Source organism: Protopterus annectens, chromosome 1.part2, assembly GCF_019279795.1.
Source record: "Protopterus annectens isolate FY-2018-M chromosome 1.part2, PAN1.0, whole genome shotgun sequence".
NCBI classification, from domain to species: Eukaryota; Metazoa; Chordata; order Ceratodontiformes; family Protopteridae; genus Protopterus; species Protopterus annectens.
The window spans coordinates 168,725,523-168,745,375 of NC_056727.1; the positions used below are offsets into that span (position 1 = coordinate 168,725,523).

Here is a 19,853-nt window from a genome sequence, read left to right on the forward strand (position 1 = left end):
ATGTAGAACTAAGTTAACATGCAAACCGCATGCTTTTTCTTTATTTCCATAATGTATTTGTTTGTTTTACCTACTAATTTACGCAAAAGTGTGTTTTCGATAAAACACACTTTTGCGTAAATCCACTCACGAATGTCACGTTTTGGTGAAACGGCATTCGCTGAAATCAAGTAGATCCATATAAATATATATATACATATACATATATATATATATATATATATATATATATATATATATATATATATATATGAAATGTTCTCCGCATCAGTAATTTGGCAGAGGTTTTACGCCGGATGCCCAAGAAGAGGAGGGGGAAGGCATGCCCGAAGGCAGGAAGAGAGGAGGAAGGTTAGGAGTGTAGTACTGAGGGTAGGAACTTTGAATGTTGGCAGTATGACTGGTATAGGGAGAGAGCTAGCTGATATGATGGAGAGAAGGAAGGTTGATATAATGTGCGTGCAAGAGACCAGATGGAAGGGAAGTAAGGCCAAGTGTATAGGAGGTGGGTTCAAATTGTTCTATCATGGTGTGGATGGCAGAAGAAATGGGGTAGGGATTATCCTAATGGAACAGTATGCCAAGAGTGTTTTGGAGGTGAAGAGAGTGTCTGATGTTTATGAAGCTTGAAATTGATGCTGTAATGATGAATGTTGTTAGTGCATATGCTCCACAAGTTGGGTGTGCGATGGATGAGAAAGAAAACTTTTGGAGGGAGTTGGATGAAGTGGTGGTGAGTGTACCTAAGGGTGAGAGACTAGTGATTGGAGCGGACTTCAACGGGCATGTTGGTGAAGTGAACAGAGGGGATTAGGAAGTGATGGGTAGGTATGGTGCTAAGGACAGGAATGCAGAAGGTCAGATGACTGTGGATTTTGCGAAAAGGATGGACATGGCTGTGGTGAATACGTATTTTAAGAAGAGGGAGGAGCATAGGGTGACGTACAAGAGTGGAGGAAGATGCACACAGGTGGATTATATCCTATGTAGGAGGGCCAGTCTGAAGGAGATTGGAGACTGTAAAGTGGTGACTGGGGAAAGTGTAGTTAAGCAGCATAGAATGGTGGTCTGCAGGATGATGTTGGTGATCAAGAAGCAGAGGAGGAGTGTGAAAGCAGTGCCAAGGATTAAATGGTGGAAGTTAAAAAAGGGTGATTGTGAGGTGGAGTTCAGGGAAGAGTTAATACAGGCACTGGGAGGCAATGAAGAGTTACCGAATAGCTGGGTAACTACAGCAGAGCTAGTAAGGGAGACTGCTAGGAAGGTGCTTGGTGTGACATCTGGACAGGGGAAGGAGGACAAGGAGACATGGTGGTGGAATGAGGAAGTACAGGAGAGTATACAGAGGAAGAGGCTGGTGAAGAAGAAGTGGGATTGTCAAAGAGATGAAGAAAGTAGACATGAGTATAAGGAGATGAGGTGCATGGCAAAGAGAGAGGTGGCGAAGGATAAGGCATATAGAGAGTTGTATAAGAGATTGGACACTAAAGAGGGAGAAAAGGACCTGTACCGATTGGCTAGACAGAGGGACAGAGCTGGGAAATATGTGCAGCAGGTAAGGGTGATAAAGGACAGTGAGGGAAACGTACTCACAAGTGAGGAGAGTGTGTTGAGTAGATGGAAAGAGTACTTTGAAGGGCTGATGAATGAAGAGAATGAGAGAGAGAGAAGGTTGGATGATGTGGGGATAGTGAATCAGGAAGCGGAGCAGATTAGCAAGGAGGAAGTAAGGACAGCTATGAAGAGGATGAAGAATGGAAAGGCTGTTGGCCCAGATGACATACCAGTGGAAGCATGGAGGTGCTTAGGAGAAATGGCAGTGAAATTTTTAACCAGATTGTTTAATGAAATTTTGGAAAGTCAGAGGATGCCTGAGGAGTGGAGAAAAAGTGTTTTGGTACCTATCTTTAAGAATAAGGGTGATTAAGAATAAGGGTGATGTGCAAAGCTGCAGTAACTACAGGGATAAAACTGATCAGTCACAGCTTGAAGTTATGGGAAAGAGTAGTGGAAGCTAGGTTAAGAAGGGAGGTGATGATTAGTGATCAGCAGTATGGTTTCATGCCAGGAAAGAGCACTACAGATGCAATATTTGCTCTGAGAGTGTTGTTGGAGAAATACAGAGAAGGTCAGAAGGAGTTGCATTGTGTCTTTGTGGACTTAGAGAAAGCATATGACAGGGTGCCTGGAGAGGAGTTGTGGTACTGTATGAGGAAGTCGGGAGTGGCAGAGAAGTATGTAAGAGTGGTATAGGATATGTACAAGGGTAGTGTGACATTGGTGAGGACTGCGGTGGGAGTAGCAGATACATTTAAGGTGGAGGGTAGAGGAATGGTGAGGATGCAGGGAGTAGAGTTGGTAAAGGTGGATGAGTTTAAGTACTTGGGATCAACAGTTCAGAGTAATGGTGAGTGTGGAAGAGAGGTGAAGAACAGGAGAGTACAGGCAGGGTGGAATGGGTGGAGAAGAGTGTCAGGAGTGATTTGTGACAGACGGGTACCAATAAGAGTGAAAGGGAAGGTCTACAAGAGAGTAGTGAGACCAGCTATGTTATATGGGTTGGAGACGGTAGCACTGACGAAAAGGCAGGAGTCAGAGCTGGATGTGGCAGAGTTAAAGATGTTAAGATTTGCACTGGGTGTGACTAGGAGGGACAGGATTAGGAATCGGTATATTAGAGGGTCAGCTCAGGTTGGACAGTTTGGAGACAAAGCAAGAGAGGCGAGATTGCATTGGTTTGGACATGTGCTGAGGAGGGATGCTGGGTATATTGGGAAAAGGATGCTAAGGATGGAGCTGCCAGGTAAGAGGAAAAGAGGAAGGCCTAAGATAAGGTTTATGGATGTGGTGAGAGAGGACATGCAGGCGGTTGGTGTGAAAGAGCATGATGCAGAGGACAGGAAGAAATGGAAACAGATGACCCGCTGTAGCGACCCCTAATGGGAACAGCCGAAAGAAGATGATGTATGTATATATATATATATATATATATATATATATATATATATATATATATATACATATATATATATATATATATATACACACACACACACACACACACACACACAGACACACACACATTTTTTTACATATATATATATATATATATATATATATATATATACATATATATATAAAATTAAAGCATGATTAATGTGAAAAATTACATCTGAATGCAAAGGTAATTGGAAGAAAAAATGAAAGAGAGAAAAGGTATGACAACCAAGCCATGTAAGTGATCTAATTATACATATGATAACCGATGTAAACATGGCATTTCTTGTTATGTAAAAATAGTGACAAAAAATAGCATTTTGCTGACATATGTTAAGAAATGGTTCTACAACTGACAATAATACACAGGCTACAAGACAGCCATGAACATGAGTTGCGGAAAGAATAACAAAAATGTGACACAAAGAATTTAAGGCAAAAAAAATCTCTCTCACATCTGAGAAGTAAAGCTCAAAACAAGTAATCAGTGTTTTTAAACAAGATACTGGTGTGAGTATAATATAATGTCTAACACCACAAAAAATGAAATGCTTTTAAATCCAAGCACTCAACAACATAACCTTCAATAAAAACAAGTGCCCTAGAACTGCTGAAGGTTAAAATATATGTAGATTTTAATATTTCTACATGTATTTAACCTTCTATGGTTCTAGTGCATGAACTTTATTGTAATTGAAGGAGCCTTCCGCATGCAAGTTGATTTAAGTTAATTATTCAAGTCACTATCTCTGCTGGATCAGAAACTATTTACTTTCAATTATAAGAATAATAAAAAAAGATTTAATTTAATTCTGAAAAGTTGGAGCACAGGGTCCTTCTACTTTGAGTCATCTGACTTGTGAGTAGCTTGGTATGCTAAAAATAATGTGTGATGTGCATGTGAACAAAGATTAGTCGCTGCATAAGTACGAATACTTATTTGGAATGCTTTCCTGTTATTTGTAATTTGCTTAATTTCACAATATTCAAACATATCCCTCATTTTACCCGTCATGATTCAAGTCACATCTGCTTCAAGTACAAAATTACAGCAGTGCTGAAGGGTAAAGCTGAAAAGAGCTGCACAGAATGGACAGTGTTGTTTTGATTAAGAAAGTGGCTGTTTCTACTTACTGGCAGATAATATGGTTTATGTGGTTGAACTTGCCAAGTTTCATACATGCACATGCTCTTAAAACCTGAAGATAGCCACAGAAAGGAAACCGTGTCCATTTTCTTTCTATAAATGTGGTACTGGCATTCCAGATGACAACTTCTCCATACTGGACACTGTTCAATGATTTAGGCAAGTTTTTTTATGTACTGACATTTCCTTACTGGGAAAGTCGACTGGGCAGAAGCCCATTTTCAACGGAAACCCAGGGAGAAAAGCACCAAATTATTACAAAACATTTTATGAACAATAATTATATAATCTTCAAAAATAAAACAAAAACATCTGCAGTTTAAATAATTACAACACATTAAACACAATATAGACAATCATTTAATATTTACAGAAATTGTAGACAGTTTGTAGAGAAATTAAAGGTAAGCTAGTCTAATACAAACAGGTACTGCAATATGAAGTGAGGGAAAAACAGGCGTATGGTATATTTAGAGAGAAAGTCCAGGAAGATAATTTGACAGAACTAGAAGTAAGTGAAGAAGGGAGAGTAAGGAGGTAAAAGGAATGAAAAGGTATTTACTTGCTCACATTCAGCTTTGTCCAAGGTTTCATATTTAGCCTGAAAAACTGGCAATACCTAATCAGCAAAGAGAAGCTATGCTATAGAAAATCCCAGAGTATTACCTGGCAAAGATATGGAAACAGCATGTGACATATTCTACTGCCAAAAATGTCAGAATATAAAAAAATGTGAGCTACCTATGAAGTCTGCAACATACATCAAGAATCTTAAAGAAGATGTGCTACCGCACGAAATACAAGAACTGCCACTGAAATAAGGTTGGAACTGATTTGTTTCAATTCAGAGATTACCATTATCAGCTTTACTTTTATTATTACTCCAACTTATAAGTCATGTGGCCATAGTCTCACTTCTCCCTTTTTGTCTGCGTTGTATTTTGATACATTTCATCATAGCACTGCTAGATTCCCGTCACCTTCCCCTTAAGTAACTACTGCCTTCTGCATTGCCTTTTGCTTCTCACCCTCCTCAGATTTCCTTGCCAGTGGTGGTGGTATCATAACCCCTTTCTACTGATCCTAACATGTCCCCACATCCCTACATTCTTCTCAGTTAACAAGTTGCCTGTTTCTTGTGCATAACTCATTAGGGTTATCCCCAAAGACTTCTATATTCTCTTCAGATGCAACACATGTGCATTATTTTCATCTACTAGAATATGCATGGCTACCTTGTGTCCAAATCTTCACAAATATACCATTGCAAAGCAGCGCATATTTTATAACACTAATGATAATGTACACTTTCAGCATGTACTTTATGTCTTCAGTTATATACTGCTTTCTCTTCCCTGTTCAGACCACATCCAGTTACTGTTGCTCTCCAGACTGATCGTGTACGATCATTCAGCCTCTTATCCCCTGCTCCTCCCCACAACACACACACAAACACCCAGGTTCCTTTCTAACTGAAAGGCCTTTCTGGGATATAGGCATTAAGAATACTCACTTGTAGTCTGCAGTACCCCCAAACATATTTTCTCCTCTCCTGAATTTTATAATCTAGTACATGATACTTGTACAATGCTAGACTGCTGACAGCCCTTCAATTTTCTTCCTGGCTGCAGCAACTCAGATCCATTTTCCATACACCAAACTGAAATAAGAATAACATCATTTGTAAAATACATCATCTGTCTTTGCATCAGTCCACTGCGGTCATCTTGATTAATTCTGAATCTCTCTTTCTTTCTATGTGCTTAGTTCTGTACGTCTCTTTCTTTCTACTTTCTTTACTCCCTACTTTTGCAACGTGCAAAACAAACAAGAAGAGAAAGGTCACTCCTCATTTCACTCCAGTTCTTTTCAACTCTCTTCCCTGTTAGCCGGTTAAGGGAACTGGTAATTTTTGGAGCCTTTTCATCCATAAATATGTTCACAATGGAAAGGTTAATTATAATGCATATATATTGTAATGTGAGTGGCTTGGGGGGGTCTATGAAAAATGTAATGCTGCTACAAGAGTTAACCCTCCAGAAGTTCTTCTGAAAGGGTTATCCATTAATACTCAAGGGACTGGCAAGCTCACAGTCTACAGGCCAAGTACAGTCTAGCTTTTCTTAACATTTAGTTCAGAAGTTATAAGTAGTTTTGAGAGGCTGTGCAAAGATGAAAAATGAGTGTCAGCAATTTTCTGAGATGCTTTCTGTTACTTGTTTATGTGGAAGCTAAAACAGGTTAAAGAGGTTTGCTGGATGTGATCTGAAGTAACTAAGTGCTGTGTGCTACCTGCCTGAGGATAAACAGATTTTCTCTAAGTTATACAGATGGAAGAGGAGGTTGCCACAAGCAGTGAAAAAATGTATGGGGCTGTTAATATTTGTAATACAGAAAGCTCTTAATTGTCCTGGGGAGGGAAAGTTTTGTACACAAAACCAGCAAAGCAACAGTGTTTTAATCACTGTCTTCTTAGAAGCTACAAAAAATGATGCATCAAGAACGCAACAATACTTCTAGTAATAACGGATCATAGATTTTTAAAATAAATCGGTAAAAGGGATGTCAGTTAATAACACCACAATCTCCTCCATGCATTGTCTCTAATGCCCTATCACATTTTAACTGGGTAAAGTATTATTTAATCTTCAAAATGAATTTTGAAGCTCATGAAATAGAAAGAACTTCTGAAGACACCAAAGCTTGTTTCAAGAACTGAAAAATCAGAACATTTTGATCTATCAAGGAGGCAAGGAAAAGTCCTCCTAAAATCAGTTCTAATGATAATACATAGTAATACAACCTCTAAGTAAATAATATGTTGTTGTGTCTTTCGGCTTTTCCCGGTTAGGGGTCGCCACAGCGGAACTCCGATCTGCTAATGATTGGCAGTAGATTTTTACGTGCCGAGTTGCCAGCTCTGATGCACAACCTTCAACGAAGGTACGCCCATTCACGCATGTCTCCACACAGAAGATGCTCTAGCTGAGAATCGAACAGGACGTCTTACTGTGAAGCGACAACGCTACCGCAGCACCACCACCGCAGTCTCTAAGTAAATAATATAACTTCACAAATATATTTGCTAATAAAACATCTTTTCACAAAATGTGTAAACAATCATATTTTGATGTGGTAAACACTGATGGCTAATCATGCAGTCCTTAAGTACAATACTGAGTTGTTAACTTTGGGCTGAAACAGTTGTTAAGACACTTTTCTAAATCTAGGAATCTAATCTAGAGCCAGAAAAGCTTTAATAATTTTCACAGTTTAAGGACTTATTACACTTAACACATCTTTGGATCCAAAAAATGTAAGGCATGACAAATGCACACAAAAGATTCAAATACTTTTAACCAACGCTTGCACCAAGTAGGAGCGCATTCTTTTTTATTCTATATATTTTTCTATGGCTTGCAATAGTTTGATTTAGCCGTGACTCAGTAGCAAAAGAAATTAGTTAATCTGAATCTCCCAGATACTTTTGTTGCAGATAAATCAGTTATAGGTTATGCAAATAGATTTTTTTAAACCACATACACTGAATTAGGTCTGCAAAAATCATCTTCTGTATCTTCTTAGAAATGTATTTAAATTCCTCTTGTCAGTTTATAAGACAGACTGGAAAGGGTTTGTTTTATTAGATTCTGGAAATTAAAATTTCATAGCTAACCATTTTGTGAGATCCTGTTCCATACCATTACAGCACTATAGTAAAACTGTTTAACTGCTAATCAGTATTACGCTGAGTAAAAATTCTACCCACATACTTCAGTTTTGTTAATACTTTTATATACCAAACAAGCACGTGGTTCAATACATTATAGTCATTAAAAAGGGGGATTTTATATATTTAATTCATTAACACCTATGTGGTATGGAATGTTAACACCTCTAAACAGCCCGCATACATCCTTGCATTCCACAGCATTTTCTGACAGATCAACTTAAAACGCATACAATAAACAAATGTAAATAATCTGTGAACAATAAAACCTACTAAAGGGGTGTTTAACCTTTTGGCTTGCTGGGGCCGCATTGAGTGAACAGAAATAGTCTTGGGGCCGCATATAAAATATATCATATAGTTAAGTCTTTTGTTGCTCCGGAAGACCACAGTCGACCTCCTGGCTGTACTGTAGGTGCATTTGAACAATGAATAAATGTAATAAATGCCTAATATTTGCCTTAAAATTCAAATTCTCATCCTAATTCCCTAATCTAACAGTTAACTCTAACATCTTAGTTAATATATATATATATATATATATATATATATATATATATATATATATATATTTTTTTTTTTTACAAATAAACAGATATTCACTACAGCACTAGCATTTCTCACTGGGAAAACCATTCCAGCAGTCCAACTACGTAAAATGTCAACATCAGCAGTCCTATAATACTATAATCCACAAAAATAACCCAACAAATATGCAATAAAGTAAAGAATTCACATTACTGACTTAATAAAACAATTCTGAATAAGCTACAAGAGGGTCTCACCCAAACAAATAACTGGTGCCAGAAATATGGTCTCATGCTAAATTCCAAAAAATGCATCATCATCCCCTTTGAGGAGAGTGATGTCCCCACAAATTATCACATTAATAACGATGTTGTAAGCATGCAATAAGTCGTATGATACTTGGGCACCCAGGTTGATAGAAACCTGACTTTTGACCACCACGTTGTCTCCGTTGTAAGGAAAGCTTTTTACACAGCCCACTTCATTAGTAAGGGTATCTCATCCAGGGACAAGGAGGTCATAACATCCCTGTATTCTTCCTTTACAAGAGCCATTATTGAGTGCAATGCCCCTTTTGGCATGTGCCTCAGCAAAACACCCTGCCAAAAGAAAGACTACAACCATTTCTGACAAAAAAAGGTCAAAGGACTAAGTTCACTTAGTTATCCAAACAGACTAAAAAGCTTCTTGCTTTCCTCTGTCTCTCACTGGCCCCTATAAATTTCATCATTGGCTTGCTTTCCAGGCTAAGAAAGATCCTGCCTTAAGAGACATCCTCTACCTCAGAAATACTGGTTATACTTAAAACGCTCACTACAAAGACCACAGCCTTCACTGCAACATAAACAAGCCACTTTTTATGGACAGGTTCTTGACACAAAAACAACTTCTGTAAAAAGCTCCTGTCATTATCAAACAATGTAGTTCAGCAACACAATGGCTGGATGGATAGCCATAAATGTAGTCCTTGGGTAAGTAACATAGCCTTCATCAAACCAGATGGAAAATCCACATACTAACCTTTCCCAGCTGGATGGCTAAGATCTAATATTGGTTACTCAAGTCTAGTTGCCCAAGAAGAGGGGCATGTTTAACTAAGAATTCCATTTGCAAAATTATATTCAGTATACATATTAAATCTCTCTATCTCTATTACACACACACACACACACACACACACACACACACACACACATGCACACATGCACAAAAAAACCTACTTGTAAAATAGGCAACCTCAGTAATCACATGACACACTCACTGAATGAAATTGTCTGGAAGTCAAAATATTTGAAAAAAAAAATCATAATAGAGATGGATTCATCCATGCAATTTCCAACCACCAAAAGGACCATCAATAAATCAACAAACAACTACTCGGCAAAAAGTAAATCAATAAGAACACCATAAATTATAATGCTACATACTGGTGTAAACATATAACTTGTGTCAATCCCCAGGTTAATCCATACCAAAAGATTGTTTCAGAGTTTCAGCTATGTACAAACAGCTTTCTCCTAAAAACTTAACTCATTGATATTTGCCTTGCTGCAATTATAACTGTAAAAAAAAATGTTTAAGTTTATTCTGTACCTCAATGATTCTCACTGTTACGAGATGTAATCTCTGCCATATTGTATGAGTACTACATTCATAATTTGCTGTCTCTCTCTCATGTATTGTATTATATTGTTTTGTGTTATTTTTGAAGCTTTTCTCCCCGGGCCTCCGCTGAAAATGGACCTGTGTCCAGTCGGACTTTCCCGGTAAACAAATGTAAAATAAAATAAAATAAATAAAAATAAACTTCCCTCCAATCTAAAGCCATTTGACATTCCGACATTTTAATTTGTGCAGAAGTTACTCACAGACTGACATTTACTGAGCTGTAATGCTGACCTTTGCTTTTGAAAAAAACAAATTCCCAGGCTTTGTCAATAGCTCAAAGTGTAGAGATGATTATTTATTTATTATATATTTATTTATTTTTGGAAAACATCTTTAAAACTGTTAAATTGATTGCACACCCAGAAACACAGAAAAGTTATTGTGATTATGTAAACCACAAACTGCTGCAAGAAATCAAAGTCACATTAGCACTCTATGCTCATGTCCGAACAGATGAATCATACCTGTCAATTCCAAAAGAAGTAAAGTAGCTTAATAAGAAGGTTATTTGCAAGGTTACATGGCAGTTTATATTGGAAATAAGCAGAGATATTAAAAAGGCTCTGTTTTTCAAAATTATGCCGAAAAGTCTTCCAAGGTAAATACAACTTCTGATTTAGTATGGAACTCATACCTCTCAACCTTAGAGCAAGGAATCTGGACAAAGCGAAAAATAAAAGTGGGACACAGGCCCAAAAATAGTTATGCATCACAGACACCATTGAAACAACTGTAGCTGCAAACATTATACATCACTTATAATCTTTCTATCCGATCAGTGTCAGTTAAACATTATGTGGCTCATTCAGTCCTGCCTTCTTTTGCATCAAAGAAAACCATGCGTTGAAATGACAAATGCATTAAAATAATAAGTAAAACACATTGCATCCACATCCTGCAACTTCCTACCTGCAAGCAACCACAGAGCTTTCACTGAAACTAGGGTTGCTTGTTTCCCCAGAATGACAGCTCTCCCTAATTAAGTCAAATGGTATACAATCCACCAGTATCTGGACTACCTGAAATAAATTAAATTATGGCCTGTAAATTGAAAGTACACTTTGTTTAATCAAACTATATTTCTATGCCCACTTATTGTATCTTTTCAGTAACATCTAATATTCATTTCCAGGTCACTTTACAAGACATTGGCAGTGGTAGACTTGGCATCCTTCAGAACCCCACAGGCCTAAGCTAATACATTGTCCATTAAATGTAAATATCCATCCACTGTAAATGGCAAGAAGCTATGTCTTGAAAAATCTACTTCTGGCATGCGTACCCAAGTATTAGGTTTTGAAACAAAGAAACATATTCTCCACAGTCCGTAAGTCTCTGTCTTTAATAATCATCTATTGTTGCAGCACTCCAAACACATAGGCATACACATACACACTAAAATCCCCAACATTTAAAAAATAACATTGTGCCCATTTGATTTGCCAGTATTGATGATCCGCCAAAGCTATGCTTACTGTTGTCCAATTTACCACTGCTTAGAACCCACCAATGAAAAAACAGTACTAGGTGCTTTTTTGTTTGTCTGAAAAAACAATACAACTTTATATGCTACAGTCCCACATAGTCAGTCCACTACTGACCCATTAACCCTAGGCTGCTGTCTTATTCTTACTCCCTGGAACTGCATTACCTTGGATGACTACTTTTATTTCTTAAGCAAAAGACACAAATTGGAAGATGAGGCAAAAATCCAGACATTCTTTGAAAATCCATACAGTTAAGAGATATGTGTTCATGTTCGATACAACACTGTCCCTGTCAGGAAAGCCGCAATTTAATGAAAGTGTACTCTTAATGTATGATGTATTTGTGAGCTAACTTGTTTGTGTTCAGTAGGTAGACTGATCATTGTTAGCCTCTTTGTGCATGCATATCTCTCTGTCATGCACACATATACATACATACACACACACACACTCTTTTTCTACTTTCACGCACACAATTCTGATTTCATGCATGCACTCACTCTGTACTTACCTATTAACACAGGTAATTGCTGTCCCTTTCAAAGGCAACAGCGGCAAATCCATACACGAGTCCCCCTTCAGCAAGAACACACACACACATAACACACACACACACACACACACACACCGATTGTTTGGTGCAAAATAATGGCGTAAACACACTGACGCTTTTTGGGCTCAAAAACAAAACTAGAAGGGTGCTTTGGCACATGCGCACACCGACATTAGCATTACAGGTCACGGGAGTGAAAAACACAAAACAAAAAAAGTGTTTTGGGGCATGCTTACATCGATGTTGCAGTTAGAGGGTGAGGGCCGCATGGAAGAGCTCTGAGGGCCGCATGCGGCCCGTGGGCCGCAGGTTGGACACGTCTATACTAAAACTACACAAACAGCAATGTTATCAGTAAGAAGTGTTCTTATTCCTTACGGTGATAATATTTAGTGCATTCATTTCTTCAATAAATTATAAAAGCAAGCAATAATGCCCTTCAGGATGTGCATTATTATGGAAATAATGCCCACCCAGGGGTGTTGAGGCCCAACACTTCAAGGAGGGGGCCTCTGTACCCCTAGAAGGGCATTCCTGAAGGTCATTTTTGCACTTAAGAGCATTCTCTGTCTATAAGTTTTTTTATTACTATATTATTTTATATATATATATATATATATATATATATATATATGATGTAAAACAGTTTCCCTGCCTAAATTTTCAAACCTGCTCTACTATATGTTAATGGTGTTGGTGGAAATATTTTACAACTAAAATATAACACTTTAAAAAAATATTGTTTGGTCTCCTTACTCCTAAAACATTTGGTTTGTTGCCAGTCATTGGAGACTGAAGTTATTAAACAAGGACACGCATTCGAGTTTCAGATTTTTGTTTCCTTTAGAAAATTCAAGCTAACACAAATCCTTTTATTTAAGCAAGTTTATAATGTTATAAAAAGCAATAATTAAAACTTGTTCCTATTTTAGAGCCTTTGTTCCCCCTTTATTTATCCAGATTTCTTCAGTTGTAAGGTCCACAGGTATGCAAACCTCTTTATTGTTGCTGCTGCCAGCAGTCTATCTCACTTGCATGCGGACACACACACACACACACACACACACACACACAAACACACATGCACACACAAACACACGTGCACACACAAACACACGTGCACACACAAACACACACGCACGCACGCACACACAAACACAAACACAAGCACACGCACACACACACACCTCTGCTTCAGAAAATGCATTTTAACACAAATTTTAATATTCAAGTAACTTGGTGATTTTGAAACAGCAACATTTAAAATATGTTCCTATTTTTGGCCTTTGTCCCCCATTTATTTTAGGCTTATCCAGATATCTTGAGCTAAGAGGTCAAGAGGTACACAAACCTCTGAACTTCTGCTGCCAGGGAGATCGCTTTCACTCTCACACACACACACACACACACACACAGGCACACAGGCACACACACACACAGCACACACAGCGCACACAGCACACCACACACAGTCTCTTCTGCTTTTATGCACTATTTCGCACACACACACACACACACACACACACAGACAGACAGACACACACACAGACACACACAGTCTCTTTTGCTTTTATGCACGTACTCTCTCACACACACACACACACACACACACACACACACACACACACACAGTCTCTTCTGCTTTTATGCACGTATTCTCACACACACAGACACACACACAGTCTCTTCTGCTTTTATGCACGTATTCTCACACACACAGACACACAGTCTCTTCTGCTTTTATGCACGTATTCTCACACACACACAGACACACACACACACAGTCTCTTCTGCTTTTATGCACGTATTCTCACACACACACAGACACACACACAGTCTCTTCTGCTTTTATGCACGTATTCTCACACACACAGACACACAGTCTCTTCTGCTTTTATGCACGTGTTCTCACACACACACACACACTTTTTTCCCCATTTCATTTATTTTTTTACAGCGGCTGAACAACAAAAGCATCACTTATCGAGTGTAAAATAATAGCCAGATTGATCTCTCTCACTCTCATACACACACACACACACACACACACACACACACACACAAACACATACACACTCATGCTTTTTTATTTTATACTCACTAAACAGCAAAAGTGCTGCTTAGTGAGCATAAAATAATGGCAGCCATTAGTTTTATTTCAGTCCGAACTCCATGGCAGCTTGATATGCTGCTATGAAATAGCAGACTTGTTTTTCAGCAGGCATTACCTGTAGATTTACACCTTGCTGAAGAACGGTCATTCTCCAATCAGGGTGCAATCTACTGGTCGCCCATTCTCTAATATATTGTAATACACACAACCCCCATATTATATTTTTGTTTTAATTTCACAAACAAAAAGTGTCATATCTTGGAAACTATACTACCTAGATATATACTGTTAGAATGTTTTTGTTAACCACACATAAGGTTTCACATGACAAGAAATTCCTCTACGAGTTCATGTTTATTGAGATATTTACAAAAATATGAAAAATTTATGCTTAACTGTATAATTATCAACTGAATACCTATACAGATGTGCATCTTACAGTGCAAATATCAAATACAGTTTTTTTCAAGAACATCTAAGGTTTCACCTGATGTCTTGCAACACTTTGTAAGTCACTTGTTTTTTGAAATATTAAGTACATATGGTAATATCATTTACTTTCACAATTACTAACAAACAGCTAGGAATATCTCAGGTAAAATGCTACATAAATGGACATTGGCAAATAATTTTCCTGTCTCCTACCATGGCATTTTACACCATACCCCTTAATAACATGTAGGGCATTCAGCTATGAAAATATTAACATAAGTATAAAAATAAACAAAAGTGACAAATTAACGGATACATTTCTCTACTGCAAGACATTCTAGATTAGCAGGCTTATTTTGTTATTAACGCTTTACACTTTCTAATACTGCCTATTATTATCGGATAATTTACTTGGTTACAGAAGCCAGGCCCCCAAAAAAAAAAAAAAAAAAAAAAGTCTGGACACCATAAGAAGCTATGGCTGTGAAGTGGAAAATACAAAATAGTATTATGGGCTTGAGTGAAAAATGCAGTACTCTAACAGCCTCTAATACATTTGCTAAATCATAGCTAGTAACTGGGAAATAAATGTTTAGATCATCTACAAAAGCCATGAATGAGTTAATGATTACAGACATCTTTGGGAAGCAAATAAATTATTTTGAATATATATGTAGATGAAAAGTCCGGTTCAGTTCTCAGCTAGAGCATCTTTCTGCATGGAGACATGCATGAATGGGCGTACCTTCGTTGAAGGTTGTGCGTCAGGGCTGGTAACTCGGCACGTAAAAATCAACTACCAATCATTAGCAGACCGGAGTTCCGCTGTGGCGACCCCTAACCGGGAAAAAGCCAAAAGACACAACAACAACATGTAGACGAAAAGAGGTTCGATGTAAAGGTTAAACAGGGTGATAGAGGGCAGTCTCAATGACTGAGACTTTTAAGGTTTATTGATTCAGAGAAACTTCCCATTAAGATCATTCATGCAGACAAGTTTCTGAATGGCATTTATATATTTTTCAAAAAGCCATATGGGTATAAAACTTTACAAAGAAATGATCGATTCTGTCAAATGTTTTGGAGACTCTATTGCTAAAAACAAAAACTGGTCTTTTACAATGATTCCACAGTAAAAGTATAGACTGAAAGTTATTTATTTTTTATAAAGCCAGACTGAAAGAAGGGGATTTGTCTGATCTGATTTACATAACAGGTTACAAATGGTATTACCCGTTTGATTTGCTATTATAGGTGCATAATGTTTTATATCAAGATTAATATACTGGTGTCATATAGTTTGGTAAATCTAGGAGGCCACTCTTTGATTTGGGGACTACTAAAACTGTTTTATACTAACGTAAGTATAGATATATTAGCCCTTCATTTTGAAAAAAAAAATCTTAACTTAAATGTTGCTGAATTTGTCAGAAATAGCATTCAAAATTCAGTACTTAAATCAAATCTGAAAACTTTTTCTTCAAGATTTGAGGAAAATTTTAATTTCCTCTAGACTAAAAGGACCACTCTAAGTTACATCTAAAAGCAGTGGATTAAGGTATTGTTCAATATCCTATGTTCCAGTCTGAAGCACTGTATTACCATACAGGTTTTGAAAATTGTTTTTCTGAAGGCCACTGAAAACAACCTCTGTTGACTTTATAATATTTTCTATTTTATCAGAGAAATTTTTATTGCAAGGATTTTGCAGCTTAATGATTCATATGAGCATTTTTGATGGGACATGAGACAGTTCAGAATGACTGCCAGTCATTCTAGATTTTATCCAAGGAAGTTCTGAGTGTCAACATAATCCGGAACTCTTCTAGTTGATGACTGATCTTTTCATTATATTCTACATGTTTCAGTTTTCCGTGATTTTGATTCTATACATCAATTCTCTATCCTTATGTGGTTTTTAATTATCATAATAAAAATATGTTGTTAATTAGAAGGCCTCTCACTTCAGTTTTAAGTGAAGCCCAAAATATATTCAATATGGTCTCAGAATAATCTAATTTATTTTAAAAATGTTAGAACTCTAATCAAGTAATTCTGCTACATGATATACATCTAAAATACAAGGATTTAAAGTCAAAGTACAACTAATTTTTGTAAAGTAATCAAAATTCACTGTTAAATGAAATTCTGAAGAATCTGAAAAGATATCTAAATTCTACTACTAGATCCTCAACTACATAGTGTAGTTAACTAAAAATTAAGAAGAAATGTACCCCAGAGCAGGACTTACAGAATGGGGGGGGGGGGTAACCTAAACAGATCTGTATGGCTCTTAACGACTGCATAGGTCTAAGTGTAAAACAAAATACTCCTACTGGGTAAAAATCAGATGTTCCAATATTTACATTAGAATACTTTAAAACTAATACAGCAATATCAGATTTATTTGAGGGATCCCTACTGCTACAATAAATTTAATCCAACCTTTACTTATTCCATTTCATGTGCAAATAATGCACTCCACCTGAAATGGTAATACAACGTGAACAAACATGAGATGCGTGTGAGGGGCCCTACCTGCCCCCTCAACCCCTGTAGAAGTAACTTTTTTTTTTACAGTTTTCATTAAAAACAGTAGAAGGAGAAAAGAAGGGTTCCAGCCCCCTTCACATTCAATAACTTGCCCCAGTTCTGTGCAGTATACAGTACAATAACTTTTTTTATTTTCATTTTTAAAAAGCAGCAGGGGTTGAAAGGACATGAGCCATTTCACATGCAATTAATTTTAGACACATTGATGAATTTGTGCAATACAAGAGAGGGGTTCCTCCAGGTGCTATGGTTTCCTCTCACATTCCAAAGACATGCAGTAGCTGGACTGGACACTCTGGGTTGGTCACAGGTGTGAGAGCGAGTGTGATTGGTGGAATGGAAGAAAAACAGAAAAAGGTGCAAACCTTGGCACTAGATGATTATCACTATTAAAGTGACACTCTGACCACATGTGCAAAAATGTGAAAAAGGGGTTGTGAATGGATGGATGAATTTGTGGTTCCTTAACTGTAAGGATCTGTTGCTGGTCTATGTGGGGTTGCTGCCTCCCCTCAACAATCCCACAACTTCATCAGAGTGGTTTTCTAATAGCCGAGTACAGACTTCTATACATTATATGCACTTTTTCATTCAATACACGAACTGTTCGTGATTTGGGTGTTTTTTTATAATTAATAACACATAACAATCGTTACATTTGTCGAATATTCCTTGTGTAAATTTGCAGTGGCCAAATTTAATAATTTATCCAACTTATCAATAAAAAGGAATGAATGCAAATGTTGTACAAATTCAATTTATCTCTTGGAATACCCCTGCGCGAAATTTGACTGTTACTATTAAGTTTAAAAAGGACTGCGGTGGTGGTGCTGCGGTAGCGTTGTCGCCTCATAGTAAGACGTTGTCCTGTTCGATTCTCAGCTAGAGCGTCTTCTGTGTGGAACCATACGTGAATGGTGTGTGCCTTCGTTGAAGGTTGTGCGTCAGGACTGGTAACCCGGTACGTAAAAATCCACTACCAATCATTAGCGGACCGGAGTTCCGCTGTGGCGACCCCTAACCGGGAAAAGCCGAAAGACACAAACAAACAAACTATTAAGTTTGAAAAGGCAATATAAAATCGTATACTTTGCATTAAAAACTTATAATACATTTGCAATATTAAATATCAACAAAAGACGTGTGTATATTCCTTTGTACATATCTGAAATCTGTAACACAACATCGCTGCATAAATTTTGCAATCAAGGGTGTAGCTAGGCATACTCAGTGTACTCAAATGAGTACTTTTTTTTCTGAGCATCTCTTGGAAACTTCAACACTCAAATACAACAGAATGTTTAGAATTGTTGTTGTTGTGTCTTTCGGCTTTTCCCGGTTAGGGGTCACCACAGCGGAACTCCGGTCCGCTAATGATTGGCAGTAGATTTTTACGTGCCAAGTTGCCAGCTCTGACGCACAACCTTCAATGAAGGTACGCCCATTCATGCATGTCTCCACACAGAAGACGCTCTAGCTGAGAATCGAACAGGACAGCGTCTTACTGTGAGGCAACAACGCTACTGCAGCACCACCACCGCAGTAATGTTTAGAATTGTGCAAATTAATATTTATAGTACAGAAATATACAAAAATGTTTGTGTGAAAGGAATACAGCTCTAAAAACAGTTTATATGGGAATTGACGGTAACAGCTGAAAACAATGTCACCTTCCTATATGTATTGGGGGTCGCATTTTGAGGACATTTTTAAAATACTAAGTGGGTAGTATGGGTAACAACATGAGGTTTCAGTACAAAATGTAGATTTATGGCTACACCCGTTTGCAATACTGCATTTTAATGAAGCATGCTGCTTTGCAATTACGGTAATATAGTCAATTAAAATTAAACTGAATACCAACAACAGACATGCACATAACTGATGCTGGTGTGGGAATTCAATCATTTACCGACCTGAAGTCTGTGGCAACACTGATGCGTAAATGTTCAATCAACAGGTTGTTCCTTCCTAAAAAAAACTTGTTTTTCGCAACCTTACATAATAGTTTGTAAAATAACTTAAATAACAAAAAAAATTATATTGTAACTGTAAAGCCCAAAAGCCATACATGTACAACATAAAGTTATCATACTGCTACATCTACTTTTCCCAGCTAAAATGACAGATTATTCCGTTTTCAACAACCTCTTGTCCATCGTACTTCGCGATCTCCTCTTCGGTAAAAAGCCTAACTGGATGACGGTCAGGAGGTTTTATTTTCAACTTCGGCTCTTCCGCGCTACGGCTTGTAGCTAAGAGCACAAACAAGGAAAATACTACCGGAAAGGTTACTACAGTCATTTTGGTTTTCTATGGAACAGTTGTGTTCTATCACACAAGCCTTTACAGTAGCACCGCCTAATACTTGAACAAATGAGGCACAATCAATCAATACCAGAGCGCACTGATAAAGTCAGGTTTCTACAAAAGCGCTCTCTGTATTCTTAATCTATGCCTCCGTGTTTGTTTATTTTTCTGAGTGTTTAGTGCTCGGGGATAGGATTGCCACCTTTTCAAATGCCCAAAGTGGGATATTTTTTTGTAGAAACATGACATTTTGCAGGACAAAACATATCCACGCCCAGTGCAAAGGGCAGAACTTCACTTTTTTTGCACAAATAAAAGCTCATTCTTATAGGTTC

At 37.5% G+C, this 19,853-nt stretch overlaps 1 protein-coding gene across 1 annotated transcript in view; it reads right to left on the reverse strand.

Moving 5' to 3' along the window:
- The window catches only part of NENF (neudesin neurotrophic factor), a 1,081,512-nt gene extending 1,061,934 nt beyond the window's left edge, over nt 1-19,578 (reverse strand). The window contains exon 1 of the mRNA XM_044055407.1: nt 19,357-19,578. Coding sequence (XP_043911342.1) covers nt 19,357-19,512 — 156 coding nt within the window. The 5' untranslated portion in view covers nt 19,513-19,578. The remainder of the gene's footprint in view (nt 1-19,356) is intronic.
- Nucleotides 19,579-19,853: the final 275 nt, after the last annotated feature.